The sequence below is a fragment of the Aplidium turbinatum genome, chromosome 7 (genome assembly GCF_918807975.1).
Source record: "Aplidium turbinatum chromosome 7, kaAplTurb1.1, whole genome shotgun sequence".
Classification (NCBI taxonomy): domain Eukaryota; kingdom Metazoa; phylum Chordata; class Ascidiacea; order Aplousobranchia; family Polyclinidae; genus Aplidium; species Aplidium turbinatum.
The window spans coordinates 18,088,327-18,105,308 of record NC_137478.1 but is presented as its reverse complement, the minus strand read 5'-3'; the positions used below and the strand labels follow the sequence as shown (position 1 = coordinate 18,105,308).

At 38.3% G+C, this 16,982-nt stretch overlaps 1 protein-coding gene across 1 annotated transcript in view; it reads left to right on the top strand.

The window, feature by feature from the left end:
* Positions 1-5,436: 5,436 nt before the first annotated feature.
* Positions 5,437-16,982, top strand: part of LOC145774188 (coiled-coil domain-containing protein 33-like) — a 38,947-nt gene continuing 27,401 nt past the window's right edge. The window contains exons 1-7 of the mRNA XM_082585359.1: positions 5,437-5,643; positions 6,023-6,155; positions 6,849-6,990; positions 7,345-7,498; positions 8,114-8,189; positions 11,346-11,543; positions 12,703-12,860. Coding sequence (XP_082441485.1) covers positions 5,494-5,643; positions 6,023-6,155; positions 6,849-6,990; positions 7,345-7,498; positions 8,114-8,189; positions 11,346-11,543; positions 12,703-12,860 — 1,011 coding nt within the window. The 5' untranslated portion in view covers positions 5,437-5,493. The remainder of the gene's footprint in view (positions 5,644-6,022; positions 6,156-6,848; positions 6,991-7,344; positions 7,499-8,113; positions 8,190-11,345; positions 11,544-12,702; positions 12,861-16,982) is intronic.

Sequence of the window (16,982 nt, the reverse complement as noted above, 5' to 3'; positions counted from 1 at the left end):
ACAAGGTTTACAGATTTACGTGGGCAGGTTAATGCTATCTATTCCGACAATGGAAGTACCTTTCAGGCAGCATCTAAGAAGTTACCCGAGTTGATAGAATCAGCTGAATTTCACAACGCCCTGAGACAGAGAGAGATAAACTGGGAATTTATACCTCCGTATGCTCCGGCGCAAGGTGGCGCCTGGGAGGCAATGGTTAAACAATTTAAAATTGCATTTTTTCACATTTTGGACTCTTCAAGTCGTAAGCCCAAATTTATTGAACTGCTTACGTACACCAGTAGTGCCGTTCGGATCGTGAACGAACGCCCTTTGGTACCTTTGAGTGACGACCCTAGGGATTTTACTGTCATCACCCCTGCCTCACTTTTGACCCCATGCTTAGACCCATACTGTGCTGTTGGGCAACCACATGATCGTGACCAATTAAGAAGGGATTATCGGTTCAATTTGTCACTTTCTCAGCAGTTTTGGAGTAAATGGATCGATTTTTACTTGCCAGGTCTTCAGGGCCGGAAAAAATGGCTAAAAATGGCCGAGAATTTGGAGCCTGGTCAACTTGTAGTGGTAGGTTCTCTCCAGGACATTGGTAAACGTGGGAAGTATCAACTTGGGAGGGTGCATGAGGTAGTTCCACAAATTAGGAAAGGGAAGCCTGTGGTTCGTAGAGCTAAAGTTGCCGTCTGCAACTATGATGAGAGTACGGGGAAAGTGAAAGTAGACTGTGTGTTGAGGGATATTTCGTGCCTCGCCCCCGTAAAGAACACCTAAGTGTTAGGGTTTGAGCCTGGTTTTGTCTGCGGTGGCCGACACTTGTCTGAGCCCAGAACAGTCGGTTATTATCGCAACCATGGTATATAGTGTCATTTTTTGCGTGTAGGCCTACCTAATACCTATGGTACCAATTTCATGTATCGTCGTGTTTATTCTTATTGCTGTTCATTCTTTGCATGCCCTTTGTATTTGCGTATTAACTTAAACGTGAATGATTCAAACAATTTGTGTATCATGTGTTTTTATTCATTGGCTCACAATTGTCGTCAATTCTTTTTTAGTTATGCCATGTCAGACTGTCATAACTAGGGGCCGCTATGTTCCAGATGGTTGTTCGCCTGGTCAAACGTCATATAAAAACCGTTCAAGTCTACTGAATATTACGTCATGGAAATTCCTAAAACATGAGCCAAAATTGCGCCATCGTTCGTAAGACCTGTGTCAAACCGGTTTAAACCTGTTTCAGTTTGAAACCTGTTTGGACATGAAATGTTATTGCGTCACGAACTGCTGGCGTGCCTTTGAGTTATCACAAATTTTTCTGATTCATTCTTGAAGTTGTTTGTTGGAAGTCGGTCGCACATTTAACTGGTTTATTTGGTGCTTGCTAGCTGGACAAACTCTCCGTCTTTTATCCAAGTAATCTGTATCGTAGTGACAGTTTTAGAGGTGTACGGCTTTGCATCTCGATTTCGATAGCCGCGGGCTAATTTTACAGGAATACACTTTAAGAATAGACGTTTCAAGGAGTGTTTCTTTTTCGGTCACTATATGCAGACAAACGGATCCGGGAACTTTATGTTCCAATTTTCCCACGAAGCGATTATGGTTTACCGCTGTGACCAGCTATAGGCCTATATCGCATGTGTGCCCGCAGTGTACATGATATCTGTGACCACAGTGTATTTTGCGCTAATGTTGCCACAATGAGCGAAATAAAACATGACATACAGTATATCTCATATTTCGCGTTGACGCGTTGCATGGTTAAATGGTTTAACACCACAGTAAAATCATTTTTTAATTATTCCTTTTCGACCTAACTTGGTTTGTAAACATATCTTACATGAGGGGTTTTCCCTACAACACTTCTGCCAATGTTTATTCTTGAGCCATGAATGAACGAAAGTTGGTACAGGTAGGCTACAGTAGTTTGGTATGTGCTTTTCCCGTGTAGCTAGTCGTTCTGACTGGGATAACACACAAAAACTTGTGTTATGAATTGAAGGTTTTGTCAAAGTATCTTCATTATCTTGTTCGCCTTTTCCATATGTTGATGAATTTTTCAGCGTGTAGCAAAGTCCTGTTTAAGGTTTATCTTTAAATAGTAAATTGTTTGATGTATGCTTGCAGTTTAATGTAGAAAAGACTCAAATTGATTCTATTCAGCAGTAACTTCAAATAAAACTAACTAAGCTCATTGTAATTTCAGTTTTATTTGAGTTTTCTCAAAGAACCGTCCCTATAGCCCAGTTGGTAAAGTGCCTGGTTTCAGGAATGAAGAAACTTCAATATCAAACGGGGTTGATTCGAGTCTTGGGGTGTGTGCTTGAGTATCGCATTTAAAAGGTAGCGCTTCATTCAGTGGCACCTAGCAGTTACAATGATTCACAGACAACAACACTTCAACAACGATCTGAAACTTCTCTCTGTTTCAGACTTGGTGACTGGACATGTGTCAATGGTTCAAAGCCTTTGCAAGTATGCAAAACTTCCAGAATTAAGCTCTCTTAGCGTGATCTGATTTGTGTTTTGTTTGATTTATGTGATTATGTTTTTGTTATCAAAAGTATACAATTGTTATATATTTATATAGGCCTACAATTTTTTAATGGTTGGCTTGTATGTAATATGATAACCACCACATTGCGATTGTAACCTTATTCAACGTTACTTTAATTTCTCTTGTGTTTTTCACTGGGTATTGGGTACACTGTAACTTTCGTTGTCAACTTTTTTTGTTGAATACTGAGAGGGTGGAAGCTAACTTGGTGACCTAGTAAGGCCTTTCGCTTCCTTCCTCATTTTACTATGTAATGTGGTACAATATTAATGTATTGTGATATCTTGAGAAGAAAAAAAATGTCTTTCTCAGTCAGAGGATGAAGATTCTCTTAATCAATCAACTTAACCTAATAGAATTAATTATTACCGTAGTTTCTTTATTGGAGGTATGATTTTGCTGTCAGTTGTTTTCTTGTGGTAGGTGTTGCATTTTTGCCAGACTTGTATTTAACAGAAGACAGAATAAGTCAAAGACAAGGGAAAATAAGTCATAGTGAAATAGTGTAATCGCTTGCACTACAGTAGTAGACTCATCTAAAGTGATGTAAAACGCCATGCAATTTATACTGAGAAAAAAACACAAGAGTGTATAACTAAGTTAAAGATAAAGAGTACAAAGGCGTTGATTTGATTGTCACACGATGCGAGTAATCAAATCAGACGTTTGTACCATGTACGTACACAAAAATATTATTTTTTGTTGTTGGCTGGCATGTAGAAGGGATGAATACCCTGAAAATATCACATTATTGGGATAATACTGGCCCAATACCCTTTTGTTCAGGCAACTTGCATTGGTACTATGCTGTCATAAATATGAGCCTGCTACAAGATGTATATATTTAACATGTTGGCTCAATGCAGGCTACCTTCAACTGAAACCTATTCCAAAATTGAATTTCCTTGAGACAAGCTTTATCCTATAGCCCAGTTCTTACTAAACCTTACTTTTCAATAACTGCTTGCCTTGAATTAAACTTTACAGGTCTTTTGCTGCAACCTAGTCTACTTTACGTATAATCAATTGGTTTTACACAAGTCCACGCCCACCTCGTCAACTGGCCAATCAGCGACACACTGCGTACTGTGACTGGATGCCTGCGCTCAACTAAAACAGGGTAGCCTACAGCACTTACAAATCATTGCAGGCATCCAACCTACTGAGCTTTGCGTCTATTAACACCTGGCTCACCGGGCAGAAGATCGTGACCACTTGTCCTACCTCAGGAATCTTCCTGGCAAGGAAAGTCAAGACACCCTTTGTACCAGCTGCCCTTGAATTATTACAACCATTCAGGAATCATACCACCAGTGCAGCATGTTACATGGAAGACACTTGGAACACAGCATGGTGTGCCACTGTGCCACCGATACCAAAATCCATGATTTTATACCTCACCCGATGGCATGCCCCCCCCCCCTCTGGTATGATTCTGCTCTGGTCGACGGATCAAGCTCAATAGAATTTGAACAGGAGACGGCTGCTTCCATTCCAGTATGCACAAGTTGGATTTGACTCTCTCATTGCCCTGCGATTGTGGCACGGAGAATAAACTTTTGAAAATTCTTGAATGTCCTATTTTCAAGGCACCAAACGGAATGCATGGCAAAGCAGAGCTGGATGAAGCTACAGCTACACTCACCTGCCCCGAATTCTGAACAATCCTGTCTCACACGAATAAAGAATTCATTTTATTTGTTTTGATAGCGTCATTATTTTTCAAAGCAACATATTGTATAACAATGGGTTAGGTTATGACATTAATTAAAATTGCAGCAATAACCATAACTGGTCATCTGGTTAGCTAAGTCCAATAAATAAGATCAATATATTTTAATAAAATAAATCTCATTACACATTCATATGCACAATTGTGCAGAGATACTACACACAACACAATAAAAAAGGACTACGGTAGTTAGTGAAACTGAGAGTAGGCCATTAAACCAGTGGTTTTCAAACTTATTTACTTATATAGTTAGCTATCCAATGTAACCAAACGACCCTCCTTAAGAGCATTCTAATGGAAAAATAACATAACATAATTATGACATAATTACCACTTTGTCGAAAAAAGTTTCTTATTTATTGAGTTAATTAATAATGTGCAGACAAAGGTAGAGAGGTTTTAATAGTTTAGAGAGAATAGCAAAAGATGAAATATGATAAAATGCTATTTCTGCTTCCTTATGTTCCACTAGGCATGAATGAGCAAAATAATATGCTGGGTAATGTACTTTTGGAGCAATGACTAGTTATCTGAATTTTCATTCCAATGCAATTGTCATGTCACACTTTTGTACCATATTCTATTACACATCACAATTAGCAATATAGAGCAAGAAATTATGACTTTTGTTTCACAGGATATATCAATATGTTTTTATGTTTTTACATCAAATATAGTTATTACTTTCTAAAACCTTAGGGTGAAACAGGCTGTAGAGGTATTGGAAACATGGACTCTGTCAACCCAATAAATCGCAAGGGGTGGAGGGGAAGACTTCGTTCTCGACAGACAGGCCACACCCTCGACATGAGGATTAATTCATGGCCTGTATAGTATAATCAAAAGTGGTTGATGATGATGATGATAACTATATTTAATGTAATTTTCTCTGCTTGGCTTTTTTGCTTGGATTGAGTACTTTTTTGTAGTATTAATAGTATGTATATATATATAAATCAAATATAGTTATTACTATATTTGATTTAATTTGCTCTGCTTTGCTTTTTTGCTTAGCATTGAGCACGTTTTTGTAGTATTAATAGTTTTCATTGTGTTATACTATATATATAGTTTTCATTGTTTTTTATATTATTCAGTATGTTTTTAGATTGATTTAACTGGAACAAAATGTTAAGTACAGTAATCTACATGTTTTTTCGGAATTAAGTTACCGTATATGTATTAGAGGAAATAAGCTAAAATTATGTCTGAGAAATTACAGCTTAATGTCAAACTTGAAGAAAAAATTTTAGAGTTTGAATTCAAGATAGTTCAAGTGCAGTTTAATAAGAATGGACAATATTTTCTCAAAGTTTCTGTGCAAAATAGCCACAGAGCAGACCTTTTGCCCCAGGTAAATTTTTTTTATTGATTGCTTATGCTACCATATATATATACTATAGTATCCCGATTACTTTCGGAGCACGACTTTGAAACTTAAACACTTGACTGCGCATAGCACTATGTTATAACCATTTCTCTGTCAGTTGTACTGAATGTTGATTATTTTTGAAAGTAATGTTGTTTTCTCATTGCACTAATACTATGTAGACTGCTAGAAAGTTGAAATGCATTTAAGCAAACTAAGTAGCCTATCTTGGCATTAATATATATGACAATCTGATTTGAAGACTATATTTTGTATAACTACTAACGCCTGCTTCTGCATGGCTGAGTTGTAAAGAAAAATGAAGTTGTAAAATTAAACAAATGCTTCAAAAAAATTGTTATAGATTCAACTTGAGGCAAATAACTCAGGAAATCTTGTCAATATTAACTCAATGAACACTGATGCTGTTGTGTGGGATAGTTCAAAACAGTCTGTCGTGTTTCAGAACAATCATTTTCGATTTCGACTTCCCCGAGGTAGCCACTTTTGTATATCTTTGAATTGTTTGTTTTGTTTAAAAATTCTCTATTTCAAAATCTCCAACATTTATATTGGCTGCAATTGTATTGTTATTTGCGCAGAAAAGGTGAACCGAGCACACCAGTTAATGACCTACTGTAATTTGCATACCGCAGTGTCGAATGCTATACTGATCACTATCAGTGGCTTTAACCTTTTGGTTTATATTGATTAATTGAATCTTTATCCTCTGACTGGGAAAGCTTTTTTGAGAGCTTAAGGCTGGCAGTTTCGCATACGTGTAGACTGCAGAGGCTTTGAACCACTGACTCAGGCCCGGTCGCGAATTTTTTTCTGACAAACTTTCAGTGTCATTTACATATTTCGGTAAGTATAGCCATTAGTGGATATCCTGTGCGATAAATTTATCTGGCTACACTTACAGAAATATGCAAATGAGGCAGAAAGTTCGTGGGAAAAAAAATTCGCGGCCCGGTCACCGAGATTGACAGAGTGTTGTTCCCGGGGAATTATTTCATCCATTAGGTGCCACTGAATGGAGAGCAGTCGTTAGAAATGCGTTGCTCAAACACACACCTCGAGATTAAAACCAGCTTCGCTTGATCTTAAACTTCTTCGTTTATGAAGTCACGCGCTAATCAACTGAGCTATCGGGGCGGATTAATTTGATTGCATCTATTAATTTGTAGGTTTCTGTAAGAATGACAAAAATTATGACGTTCACCTCAAGATAGAAGCTTACTTGAGTGGAGCAACGTCGGTACTTGTAGGCGAAGCTTTGTTTGCGATCTATCCGAGAACTGAATCGCCCAAAGCCAACCTATTAGTGAAGTAAACTTTTTGTTTTCTACAATATAACTTATCGTGATTTCAGACAAGGACTTCAATATAATATTATGAGAGACGTAGTTCCAGTATAGTTTCACGTTGTTTGACCTGCTTCACTAAAAATGAAATTATTCTCAATACTCGGTTATCACGCATTTAAAAGCAAAGCCCTCTTTATACTATGCCTATGACACTATTGAGCGTTATGTGGCCTTTTTTCCGGCAACCATGCCAACTAACGCCCTATCCGCTCAGCCATTCCATGGCGATACTAACTGGTAAATTAATCCATTTGTGAAAACGCGTTTTGTGTTTACGCAAAAGGTTGTAACTTCGCTTGTTAATTTTTTGCAACAGAAAAGGAAAAGACTACTATCGCTACTCGAGCGTTCTCACTCTCCTTCGTCCATCTTCTCGAGCATCGATATCGATGCATTGTGGAAGACTTTCATATTCTGTTGCTCTTCGGGAGTTTGTGCATGTTGGTGCTGGGGTAGGGAGCGATGATGAGGTTGGTCAATTGCATTGACTTCAAAAGTATATTCTCTGTGCTTCGAAATTGATACAAATCTATTTTTTGATATTCAAACTATATCACAATCAACTATCAATTTAATATCTCTCACTGAACGATTGCTACTGATCGATGTGGGTGATGCGCATAAACACTTTCAGCTAGCGGCAAACAAGTGGCACGTATCTACAGTTCTACACTCTACAGGTGCTTGTTCTTATATGCTTAGCTTTCAGTCTTTTTTTTTTTAAACTTTATTCTAGTTTTTCGACACGTGATTATCTTAAAATTGTTTATCAGTTATATCAATAGTAAACAAGCAGCCGGGAAATTCCAGAACTTGAAAACTTTTATTTGCAGATCGATGATGAATGTTAAAAGAAATGTCAAGATGATGCAAAATTTCCAGCTACACTGTTATGTTTATAAACCACAAATCCTCCACTATCAATTGTTTGAAGAATACTACAATATAGTTGTAGATTGAGGGGACCAATATTGCTTTGACTCCTATATTGTATAAAAAGTGTGAAACACTGAAGCCTTTATGTAAATCTAAACGAAGCAAGCTTGTGATTAAATTTGCTGTACAATGTTTAGAATGTCGTTCAGGACAATCTTTCATCAACACCGACCACTCTAAGTCCTCCTGTAAAGACGATTGTCACTAAGGCTGCGTTGGTAGCAGGTAAGCTTCTTTTATGTCGCCGTTTATTTGAGAATCACCAGTGTTTTCAATTAACAGCTAACGACAGCGTTCAAATCGTCTTGTTTACAAATTATATCAGCTTCATTAAAGAGGTAAGATCAGTCACTTTAGGTGTAGTGTTAATTTTGCATAGAAAAATCGAATTGATAAGGAATGTTCCAATTTCAGTGTTTACAGGCAATGTATTGTACATTTATTTCTACCCAAGCTGATGGGAAATTTCATGTGCTAGTGATGTACAACTTGCACACATTGCAGGAGCATGTTGCACATTCCATTTAGAGATTTTCTAAAATGCGCTTTAACGTTTGTACTGAAGGACGTTTTTATGTGTCTCTGAAAAAAAATAGTAACATTCATCGTACCATATTATGCACATAGCTAACAATTTACAAGCTAACAATGGTGATTTCCCATCGATTTTAGCTCATAAACCTGCTGAAGGTTATTTGTGGTGCCTCCTCTAAACTTACTGTGTTTTGACGAAATGAAATAAGTAGTTCACGGAGCACGTCTTTTAGGTGAAGGCAGTTAGGTGCCTGCCAAATAGGTGCGCGCACTGTGGCGTAGACCTCCCCAATCCCCGGACTTTCTTTTGTTTTCTTCTATATTGTGACTTTTCTGCATGGGTTTTTAACACTGATTTCAAAAATATGCTTAAAATTTTTTTTCGATCAACGTCTTGGAAGTTATTCGCCGTTGCTTAGCAACAACTTTTCATAAAAATTACAAACATCCCCTTGAAAACCTCTTTACTTTTAACCTAGTATGCTAATATCTAGATTATTTGAAAGCACTTCTTCAGCTGACCAAAAAGTGGAAACATTGCTCGAGAATACGTCACTATCGACAGCAATAACAAAAGCCACGTTACCACATCTGATGCTTTAACATCAGATCTGGTGTTTTGAGCAAACTGTCTGATGTTGAAATCTGATGTTTTGATGTACATACATACACAGCCTACAGTTAAATCGCCCGCAGTAACAACTATTGCTCGATCAGCTGATTGCCAGTCTATAGTGACGTAGACTGTACAGTCGCACGCTTCGATGCTCACGACCATTCCCGTTTTGAAAGCTTTGACAAAAGCACGCGCGGAATGCTGATCAGACCGCAAAGTGGCAAAATTTTATTGAAAATCGTTTTATGGTAGCATGTTAAACACAAAGAACGTGTACAATCGCCAAGTCAGGTGTTTCCTTTAGTATCCCTTTAAGTATTTGAGAGCAAAAAAACAACTTGAAAAACTTAAAATACGCCCGAAGAACATAAAGCTTCACTATTTTAAGTGTTGAAGCCTGTGTTATTTTTCAGGTAATATGTTTTATGCGCAGAAAAAGTTAAATTTGCAAAAATTATCATAGTTTGATCAGTGAATAATAAAATTGCTTTAGATTAGTGTTAGAATAGTTGTTTACCGGCAAGTTTTGGGCCACCACTACTTTAAAACTGTCAAAATAATACTTTTTCTAAAAATTAAAAAAAATCTGGCAATACTTTTGGCTCCACTTGTCAGATATAACAGCCGAGTTGGCGATTCCCTACTTTTTTGAATTCCTGGATTTTGTATTTAAAACAAAAAATATGATAAAACACTCTTGACGTCTCGCATATAATGTTTTACGTAGAAGACGTGATTGTTTCCCAATTAGGCCTATTTGACGTAATTGGGAGACGAAACCTCATGTTTCCAATGGAAATGTGGAACTTTCACGGCCGAATGCTTCATGACCAGGTAAGCTACACTGACCGCTGAACCAGATATGATTTGTGGTTTAGGCACACATTTTACAAGTAAATCATTCCTAAACAAAACGTTTAGTAAGCTTAGACCAATGCAAAAGAATGCGTCTTGCCTACCTAGTGTAACTTACGTTACTTAACTATACTATGACACATCATTCGTGTAGTAATGTCGTGTTGGTTTGTGGGATCGAATAAACAGTCATGCCGAAGCCGCACACAGGAAAATCCAATGTGAACTGGGGACTTTGGAATGTAATCGACAGCTTGCGGAAAGTGCAAAAATCTTGCGACCTGGAGTATGAGCAAATGATTACTGGATATGCATCGCCAACGTAGCGTAGAAAGTACAAAGATGCAGACGAAAGTCTGTTAGCCTTTGCAGATCGCTTCTTCGCTAGAAGTGGCTAAGCAATGTGGGAGTTTCTTCCAGGAGTAAGCCACAACTTCTACACGGGACCTTAACTTTTCAACTTACTTTTTGTATGTTTATTGTGTTTTTTTTCTGTATTTTATTATTTGCAGTGCTTAATTGCGCGTTTTCCGTATTTTATTTATTGCTTAATAAAAATCTTCATCCTTACACCTCGTGCACCTGTTCAAACAAAAGAGCTTGCTATTGCTTTGCTTGCTAACTGAAATTCACTTTGTAACACAGAGGAGAGAACTGTCGCATGATCAAGCATTTCTGATATATGATTATGTGTGTAATTTGACCCACCGAATAGCACTTACATGACCGGGCGACACAGTGCGCCGCACCTAAATATCCTGACGCCACATTGCTCCCGTATTTGGCAGGCTTCTAACTGTCTGCATCTAAAAGACGTGAACTCGAATTTATTCGTTTAGTTTTATTCTTTTGTGATATTAATTCATACGCTAAAAGTTTGGGTGTTCATCAGGATAAGTGTGGTTTTTAGCACTAGTTGCAACGTTCATCTGGTGAAAGTAAAAGCAAAGACAAACAAGTTGATTTGTTGCTTCACTAACGTTTGGTGCACTTTATGTAACTTGAAAAGTAACCGCTCACACATCTTTTAGTCAACATTTTAAATAACCTGTGTTTCTTTTTTTTTCTTTTGCCTTCAACCGCACTGCAATATATAACTTCGTAAATTTATTTTGTGTGTTATTCGCTTTGAGGATGCGCATTGTCAAGGTGCCCGAAACGTCAGTGAAGCAGTAAATCAACTTGTTTGTCTTTGTTTTTACTTTCACTTTCATCAGATGAGCGTTGCAACTAGTTCTAGAAACAATAATTCATATGCCTGTCAAAATGTCACCGATCGTATTTGTCACGAACTTGTTACATTGCTGAAGTTCCTGATGGGTCAGGGGCGTGAGTGTGCCCATTTTTGCGTTTCAACGAAACATGGTGGTGTGTAGCGCAGCGAAAGAATGTGCTCAGAGGAAGTGATGAACGGCGTCACGAAGAAGACAGACTTCGAAAAGCTAAACAAGACCGTTTAGAAAAAGAGGAAGAAGTGCGACTTTATAAACAGGAAGAAGACAGACATCGAAGACTTGCAGAAATCAAGCTCCAAAGTAGCCTGACTAGTTCTGTGGACATATCAACACAAACCGGTACGGTACATCAAACATAGGCTAATCTTTAAATAGTTGTCGCGCACAAAAGCTAGCGATTACGCGATATATTGTATGTAGTGCTGTAACCCAGTAAGAAAATAAATTTCTGTTTCATTGCTTCAACGTCTGTAAATACTAATTCAATGTGAAAAAGGAGTAACTTGCTGAGAAACGAGATTGAATAGCAAAAGACAGGTATGCCTGTTTGTGGTATCCCTGATGCTGTTCATAACATTAATATTTTCTCACTTTCAGGAACAAATTGTCTTATTTGCATCATTGAAGGCTAAAAAAAATTTAAGTCCTAAGAAGGTGAACTGATGGCCATCTCTCGTCTTCGAGGATGATGGTCTTTGCAATAAAAATGCTAACGATGAGTTGTTGAATGGTTAATAACGATGAGCTGTTGAATGGTTAATAACGATGAGTTGTTGAATAGCTTTCAACTTCGACCATTTAACAACTTATTAATCATTGGTTAATAAGTCCAATCCTGGGAAACTTACATTTTTTACTTGCCTGTTTCCGTTATGCATTATCGATCGCCGCTAGGTTTGAGTGTCTTGCGTAGACGCATGTGCGTGGGTTCATTAACGTGGACTTGATGCTGCACTCTCAACAAGCACACGTAAACTTGGCTAGGCCACCAGCTTTGTCCAATGGCAAGCCAAGACAATTGGAGCTGGTGACATGCTACAACCCTCATCCGCCTTCACTGCCATTGAGCTGGATTGACTTCATCCGCCTGTTCGTCGTTTAAAACTTGCGTACTGTGGACTACGTTTTGTTTGGCCTCTACCTTTCGACCAACCTGGTATGGCTGACCCTTCTGGGAGCAGTTAGCTCCCGCCAGTACAGCTGTAGACTCTAGAGGTCACTGAAACTCTCTCACCACGTTAAAGGTAGTCCGATGAGAGATTGAGGTAAACTCAACACTAAAGAAAAAATGGGAAAACCGTTTGAAAGCCCCACATTCAGCGTGGCCCAAGTATTTTTTGCTCAAACCACGAGGTTTTTGTTTTACGTTTACCAACGTAGAGAAACGTTTCGTGATGATTGGAAAAAAATGTGATGTTCGCAACCTTAGAATACCTTATTGTCATAACGAAATTACTTCATTGACAAAGTAGCATCGTTTGCTTTTATTTTTGATTAGACTTCATGACTTCGTCACTTAACGCTCCAGTGCCAGCAGGGCGGAGCATGCACAGTGCTGTAGTAAAGGATGATGATGCTGCAATCAACTACGACACGGAGACCTCGTTCCACATCAGTTTATCTCCAACACCCTCTCCTACCATCTATTCTAAACAGGTGATTAGACCCCCTGTTCGAGTTTGCCTATTGTTTCCTTTGACGATTTTGACCCGTTAACATTTATGTTGTGTTTACTTGGGAGATATATCGAGGGACGTTTTGCCTTTGGACTGTATCTTCATGACATTGAAATACCATCTGCGACGAGGGTACAGTTGATAGAAAATTTTATCTAACATCCATTTCAGTCTGACCAGAAGCATTTAAGCATGACATGCTTCTGGCTATCAACTACTGTATTGAGGACAACGGTGTCGTTGCAATTATTTTAGTCGTATAGAGCCATAGACTATTGTTCAATTAGAAATTACAGCTTGTGATGCTTTGCGAATGTAGGGGAGGATGAGGTAAGATGACCACCTTTTGCTCAAATTGCTTTTGCAAAAAAAAAGGATCTTGAACATTTTTAAAAGGGCTAGCTTGAAGCTGTAGTTGATTAGTTACATATTAGATCCGGTTTGATCACCTTGTGATTTATATATATTTTGTATATTAATATCTATCCTATATGCGTGTTGCTCGACTTACCAAAACAAAAATTTTATGGGATAAGTTGAGCAATGACTTGGGGTAATTTGAGCAATTCCAATAAGCTGAATCATTTCCCTGTCATTATGTTGTTGTAATTGCAAGACAGACAAGCTTAGCATAAGATTGTTGTTTTTTATCCAATCAAGCTAAAAAAATACACAAATTCGACAATTTAAACATTAATTAAGCTGAAACAAAATTTTTTTTGGGTTAAGTTGAGCAACTGCTCCAAAAAATTCTCCTTTAACTAACACTGCACACTTTACCCTATCTTGATTTTTGCGGCAAAATTATCCTCACCTTTTGTACCTAACAAAATAAAAAAACAGATTTGATTTACATAGTGTAACAATAAAATTATTCAGTTTTTTGCAACAAAAAAAGTTAGAATTTGTGACATTAATAACGTAATTGTCTATAATTGTAAAATGCCATATTCACTGGACAAAACTTATATAGCCTATTCAATAGGCCTATTCAAATCAGGGTCTGCTACTATTCGGTGAGTCCGATTCGGTGAGTTCCTGACCTCTAACCCCTAACCCTAAAATGGCAATGATAATTAGGCTACGGTACCCAATAATTAAAAAAAAAATTGAAAAAATCACCGAATAGGGACCGGACTCACCGAATCGGGCCATTCCGTTGACTAAAGTGGCATTATGGGTGATATATTATGGACCAAGAAAAAGTAAATTCCGCCCACTCGTTTCTCCACAAACAGGGGTTGCTCATCTTACCCATTGCACACTTTACTCCAGTCTTCCCTATGTAAAAGGCTACTGCGCTACGTGATGGTGATTGCAAAAATAATTACATATACAATAATTCATTGTCATTGCAGCCATTTTAGGACCTTTTAAATGGTCGTTACCATTGATTGAGTAACATGCGCTGTTTCATGCGGTTTTAGCCTGGTCTTGTTGTCCAAGTTTCACGAACAGGCGAAACGGGAAGCTAGACCCTTTCTAGCACTAGTTGCAACGTTGCTACTACTGCTAGAAACGATAATTGCCCTAATGAACATCCAAACTTTTCAGTATTCAGCATACGCCCTAACTGTTTGACTTTAATGGATATCACAAACCGCTGCTCTTTTGCTTGCCATAGTAAAACTAATTACTGCAATATATATTATACTTTGTATATCTTAAGAGGCTTGAGTGTTTCACGTTCGTGTGGCAAATCATGGCGGTAGTTTGTTGCTTGCCTACTGCGTTATGAGTGTTTCTGCGCATAAATGTTACTAGGTTTTGCAATTGAAATTATTGTATGGTAGCCAGCTTCGATTTGTATTTGATGCAGGTGATGATTACAACTTCATAAGAAAGGTGTTACAATGTTCTCGGCAGTTTTATTTCGGTCCAAAGTGTTACTTGCGTGTCATTAATTTCCAGCTGTTGCTTTTCAAACCGACAAAACAATTCTTGAAATATGTGAAGTAGAACTTATCTCAATGAGTTAAGTTGCCTTGGCAACCACTTTGGTGTGTGGTGTTTACTTAATGTTGTTTGTTTTAAGAAGAAGTATGGCCAAAATAATTTCATGTATTGTGGTCGCACAATGACATATTGTTGGTTTTGTAACCCCCTTTTCAATGGCAGCTGTACGCTATAGTAACTTTCCGTCTCTAACAATGCAACGGTAGCTACAAAGCTGCCGCACGTGTTTACTTTCCATTGTTGCTTTTCACATCCCATTCATTATTCATCTTTCAAACTGGCATTTTTTCGTGGGTTATTGGTCGAATAAGGATTCATGTCGTGTTTATCGGACACAGGAGGCGTCGTTTTGTTCGGAGTTGGTTTGTGACCTCATTTATCATGCTCGACTGGTTTAACACGCCTCGTTGACCGTCACATTTCATTGAATATTTCGTTTCACGTCATTGATCAGCTTGAAACAATCAAACGTTCAACATACTCTCTCCTCTGAGGCGTCACGCTTCATCAGCAAACCATTTGTAAATGCCCCGTATGACGCAGATTCACTATGCTTGGATGTTTAATCGACGTTGAAGATTACGGTGTCATGAGTTTGCTTTTGTTGTTGCGTCTTGCTTTGTGTTGATTTAAACGGCTTTGTTGTGCCTCGACTTTGTATTTCAGGTTCACGGTTGACTGTCACGTCTGCAACAAGTGCCTAAGTTAGTTGATGAATGATTAGTTGAACATGTTTAGATGGAGCGATCTATCTGGCGTCAGCACATGTTTAGTTATCGGAAAAATATCTTGAAATAGAAAGGAAGTAGTAGTAATCTGATTGCTGTTAGCTTGAGATAAACATAGCTTTAGTTTCATTTGCTTTCAACTATTTTAAAAGCGAAATGCGTAGGCTAGTCTACATAGTAGGCTCAAAATGAAGACCTGGCCACCTGATCAGAAATTGCAAAAAACAGTAAAGCTTAGAACAGCAACAAGTAAATTCTTAATATTATTATTTAGTTTTGGAAACTAAAAAACCCGGAAGCGTGAATGGTAAAGTTACTGAACGTTTGAGGAAAAAAGCAGTCTAATGTTTTAGTTGGTGTGTGTCTTCGAGTTTTCAACAGCTGCTCGCACATCTAAATCTTTTCTTCTTCTTTCGTATGAGACAGGATTGTTCAAATTTCAGGGCAGGTGATGGAAAGTCAGGTGAGTGTAGCTTCGTCAAGTGTTGCTTTTCCATGCATTCCATTTGGTGCCTTGTAAATGGGACATTCAAGAATGACACGGTCAGCAGTTTGTTCCTCCGCGCCGAATTTGCAGGCCGATGTGAGAACAAAACCCTACTTGTACAATGTACATGTTGGAATGGAAGCAGCCGCCCTCCTGTTCGAATTATGTTATGCTTAACCAAGGTTGGCCGGGGCAGGTCCGCTTTTGTTCTATAAAATAGGAAAAGACCTTTCCAACCCATAAAGGTACCTCTCGATTAAAGCAGTTGAGACTTCATTGCTGTAGAAACTCAAAGTAATTTTACCGTATTTCTAGTTACAACTGCTCTTTGTGGTGTGAGATTAATTAATCGGCAGCAGTGGCCGAGTGGTTAGGTTGGCCTCGCAGTCGAGAGCCTGTATGTTCGACTCCAGCCACCCGCACTTGCTGTTGTTTCTCTGGGCAAGAAACTTTACGATAATTGCCTCTACCCAGTGATCGATTTCGAGTAATGAGTAGTACCAAATTTCAGTCATAAATAGAGTAGACAACCGGAAACAGACATTGCAGTCGGCTGCAGCGTGGGTCAGGTGTACGTCGGAAGGCGTACACCGATGCATAGCGCTCAAGTCCGCTTTCCCGCAATGCAGGATAAAGATAAACAAATAAACAAACAAACAAAATTTCCAAAATTTCTATATTAGGCCTACTACAACCGAGGCTGAAGTTGACTTTTATGAATCGCAGCCAGAATTGGCAATGAGTAGATCGTTGCAATGTCAAGCAAAAAGTGTGTTTATGCACCTATCCAGTTTGAAGCATTGTATTAAATTTGGTGTTTTAAGTCTTACGCACGTCGATAACTTTCCATCCTGTCGAACGTTCCCTTCATCCCGCCAAACACTTGGCACTTTGCACCTGATCCCGGTTGTTGAGCTAGGAAAAATTTGAA